A 3,648-nucleotide genomic window follows, 5' to 3' on the forward strand; every position below is an offset into this window, starting at 1 on the left:
ACACAAAAGCAGATCACATGACACACACGAAATCAGATGAACACACAAACAAAAGTAGATCAGATGTACACACACGAAATATGATGAACACACACACACGCTCAAAATTAGATAAACACACACACGCACACACACAAAATTAGATGAACACACACACACGAAATTAGATGAACACACACATATACTAAATCCGATGATCACACACACACACAAAATATGATGAACACACACCCTAACCAAACCAGAACCTCTCGATGAACAGAGCTAAAGCAAGTCTGACAACGAAAAGAAGCTCAAACGGAAAAGAAGCAGACTTTCTCAAATCCGTGTCGCCGGCCCCCTTTCTCAGATCTTACATTGACGTCAGAGAAGAAGGACCATCATCCTCAACCATCGTCGATATTTGAAAACGCTTGGGGTTCTACATGTGGTGATATGTATTGATGGCTATATAAGCTTAATATGTTGTGTAAATTACATCCATGTTATTTGTAAATCTTAAGCTTATATTTATCTTTATAGTCTGAATGTGAATTATCAATGAAATAACATTTAAGTCCTACTTAGTCATTTGATCCATTATTAGAGTTTTATGTTGCTCTTATTAGTGTGCATATAGTGTTGTATCATTTAGTTGTATTAGTCTTGTTTAGGCCTATTGGCATAGTAATTTATACATGTACTCGAAAACTCGTTCATTGATGCAATTTTCATGTAATAGGCAATAGTAGGATTCTACATAATGAGAGATCTTAGAAAAATTGTCTATTTTTTTTGCTTTTTATAGTTCTGTGTTTTTATAGAAATGGTCAATAAAAACATATTTAAGTTTTTTTGCTTATTCGGTGCGAGGAAAAAAATTGTTTTTTCACACATATTTAAGAGAATAAATAGACAAACTTAAGTTCCAAGGACTAAAAGAAATACTAAAGAGTGAAATACGAACCATTCATAATCATATTTCCCATCCATACATAATTATATTCCAATATTAAAACCAAAACTAATATTTTATGCAAACCACAAGATCAAAATTATATTGTACAGATGTTGTTATATGTATCATCTTATTCACATATATTATCAAATTATATTCCACTTAAAAAGACATACACTAAATAGTTTTAGATAGGGGTGTAAACGAGCCGAGCCGAGCCCGAGCCTGACCAAGCTCGAGCTCGGCTCGTTTAATTTGAGGAAGCTCGAGCTCGAGCTCGGCTCATGAAAAATTTAGTGGGCTCGCGAGCCTAATCGAGCCTAAACGAGCCTCTATGTATATATATGTATATGTATATATATATATATATATATACACACACACACACACACATATATATATATACACATATATATATATATATACACACACACACACACACACACATATATATATATATATATATATATATATATATATATATATATATATATATATATATATATATATATATATAAAGAGAGAGAGAGAGAGAGAGAGACTCGTTTAAGCTCGTTTAGGCTCGCGAGCCCCATTAATTGAAGCTCGGCTCGAGCTCGTTTAGTAAACGAGCCTCATATCTAGGCTTGAGCTCGGCTCGGGCTCGTTTAATTCGATCTCGAGTCGAGCTTTTAACGAGTCGATCCCGAGTAGCTCACGAGTAGCTCGGCTCACTTACACCCCTAGTTTTAGAGGTAAATATAAAATTTCCCTATTTTACACTATATCTTCGTTATCATTGTATACCCCTAATACACTCACGGAATACTCAACATTTTTAGTTTAAAAAAATAAAGCGACAAAGTGATTTCCTATTATACCCTCATATCACCTAGAAGTCCATCTCTTATAAACTTAAAACAAATCTTAGTCCTTATCTATCCCCCCACAACTCCCTCTTTCTCTCTCCTCTAATATCCATTTTTATTTCTCTCTCAAGCTGGATTAGTGTCAAAAAATGGAGAAAGGCGAATCCTCCGCCACGCCGGAAGAGGACAAACCGCCACCGCCACCGCCACCGCACCAAACGATCACCACAACGACGACCCACCACCTGTCGGCCCCACCAGGTTTGACCGAGGATGAGTTCAACCAGTTGAAACCTTTTGTAATCGACTTCCACACCTACCATCTCACCTCATCCCAATGTTCCTCCCTACTCGCCCAACACATCCACGCGCCGGCCGCCGTCGTCTGGTCTGTTGTCCGTCGCTTTGACAAACCGCAGACTTACAAGCACTTCATCAAGAGCTGCACCGTTAGTGAAGCCTTCACAATGACGGTGGGGTGCACGCGTGACGTCAACGTCATATCAGGATTGCCGGCAGCGACCAGCACAGAGCGGTTAGACTTGTTGGATGATGAGAAACACGTGATGGGGTTTACGATCATCGGCGGTGAACACAGATTGAGGAATTACCATGCTGTGACAACGGTGCATGAGATAATTAGCGCGGTGGATGCACCGCCTATCACGGTGGTCTTGGAATCATATGTGGTGGATGTGCCGGAGGGGAACACGGAGGAGGACACACGGCTTTTTGCTGATACGGTGGTGAAGTTAAATCTGCAAAAATTAGCGTCTGTCACCGAAGCCATGGCGCATGACGGCGACGCCACCATCAAGAGTCGCAGGTGATCCCGCTGCTGTCAATTAATTGATCCCAATCCACGACCCCACTCAACCCGACCCGACCCGGGAAATAAATAGAAAAAAAAAATCCACCTACACTTTCCCCTTTCCTTTTTTATTGAATTCGAATATTTGTGAGTTTTTCCTTTTTGTTGATGTCTGTATGGAATTTACAAAAAGCACCCTTTGTCTGTAATGATGGGTTGCGACTGTCTCAATTGTATATTAGGGGTGTTTTGGTCAATATCCATGATGGAAATACTTTGTGAATGTTTAATATTATCTAATACATTAGAGATGTGTTAATTGACATGTGACAGCAAAATTTCACCAAATAATTATAGCAATTTTTAGATATCATGTTGGAAATACATTGCTTCGATTCTTAGAGGATATTTGGATCATAAATTGGGTAAATGGTTGCATTTGTGGACAATTAAAGTAGCTATTTTTGTAAGATATGAGCATTATATTCCAAATGATTAAATTTTATTCCATTTGTTTATTGTTAGTTTTGTAACTATTTTGAGTAAGTAGAACTGAAAATAACTACAATAACTGAAATTTGGAAGAATAAAATTACCAAGACACCCCTACATACTCAATTTGTTTCACAAAAATAGTAAATTACATAAATTGCCCTTGAATTCGTTCACCACTTTTCTGAATTTGGAAAGACTAAAAAGTGAGCCGCTACAGGAAAGATGAGGAAAGCGACAAGTGATGTCAGCTATATTTTCAGTTTGAGTCCTTCATCTTCTTCATAGATGCCCTTTTTCATGATGGGATCTTTTACCTTTGCGGTTACAATTTCTATCTTAATATATTGTGTAATATAATATGGTACAACACGACAACCCTTTTTGTATTTGCTTTTGGCTTGTACAACACTAACAATTTCCATACCAACTTGTAACATTGTTCACATTACAAGGGCCTTTTTGTAATTCATACAACCATGGCGACAAATCACTATGTTATTAAATTAACCATAATTGTGTGAGTGGGGAATAATAATAGGTGGGGATGAGTGTGACAT

The 3,648-nt window shown here is 37.6% G+C and overlaps 1 protein-coding gene across 1 annotated transcript; it reads left to right on the forward strand.

Annotated features, from left to right (window-relative positions):
- The first annotated feature begins 1,843 nt into the window (after window positions 1-1,843).
- On the forward strand, window positions 1,844-2,919 carry LOC111884180 (abscisic acid receptor PYR1-like). Its single transcript, XM_023880501.3, has one exon. It carries the CDS (start codon window positions 1,935-1,937, stop codon window positions 2,613-2,615), a length of 681 nt encoding a protein of 226 aa, XP_023736269.2. The 5' UTR covers window positions 1,844-1,934; the 3' UTR covers window positions 2,616-2,919.
- The last annotated feature ends 729 nt before the right edge of the window (window positions 2,920-3,648 follow it).

This window comes from Lactuca sativa, chromosome 3 (genome assembly GCF_002870075.4).
Source record: "Lactuca sativa cultivar Salinas chromosome 3, Lsat_Salinas_v11, whole genome shotgun sequence".
Lineage (NCBI taxonomy): Eukaryota > Viridiplantae > Streptophyta > Magnoliopsida > Asterales > Asteraceae > Lactuca > Lactuca sativa.

Bases quoted from the DNA above. Each gene is read 5' to 3' on its own strand.
- LOC111884180 (XM_023880501.3), top strand. From the start codon at position 1,935: ATGGAGAAAGGCGAATCCTCCGCCACGCCGGAAGAGGACAAACCGCCA.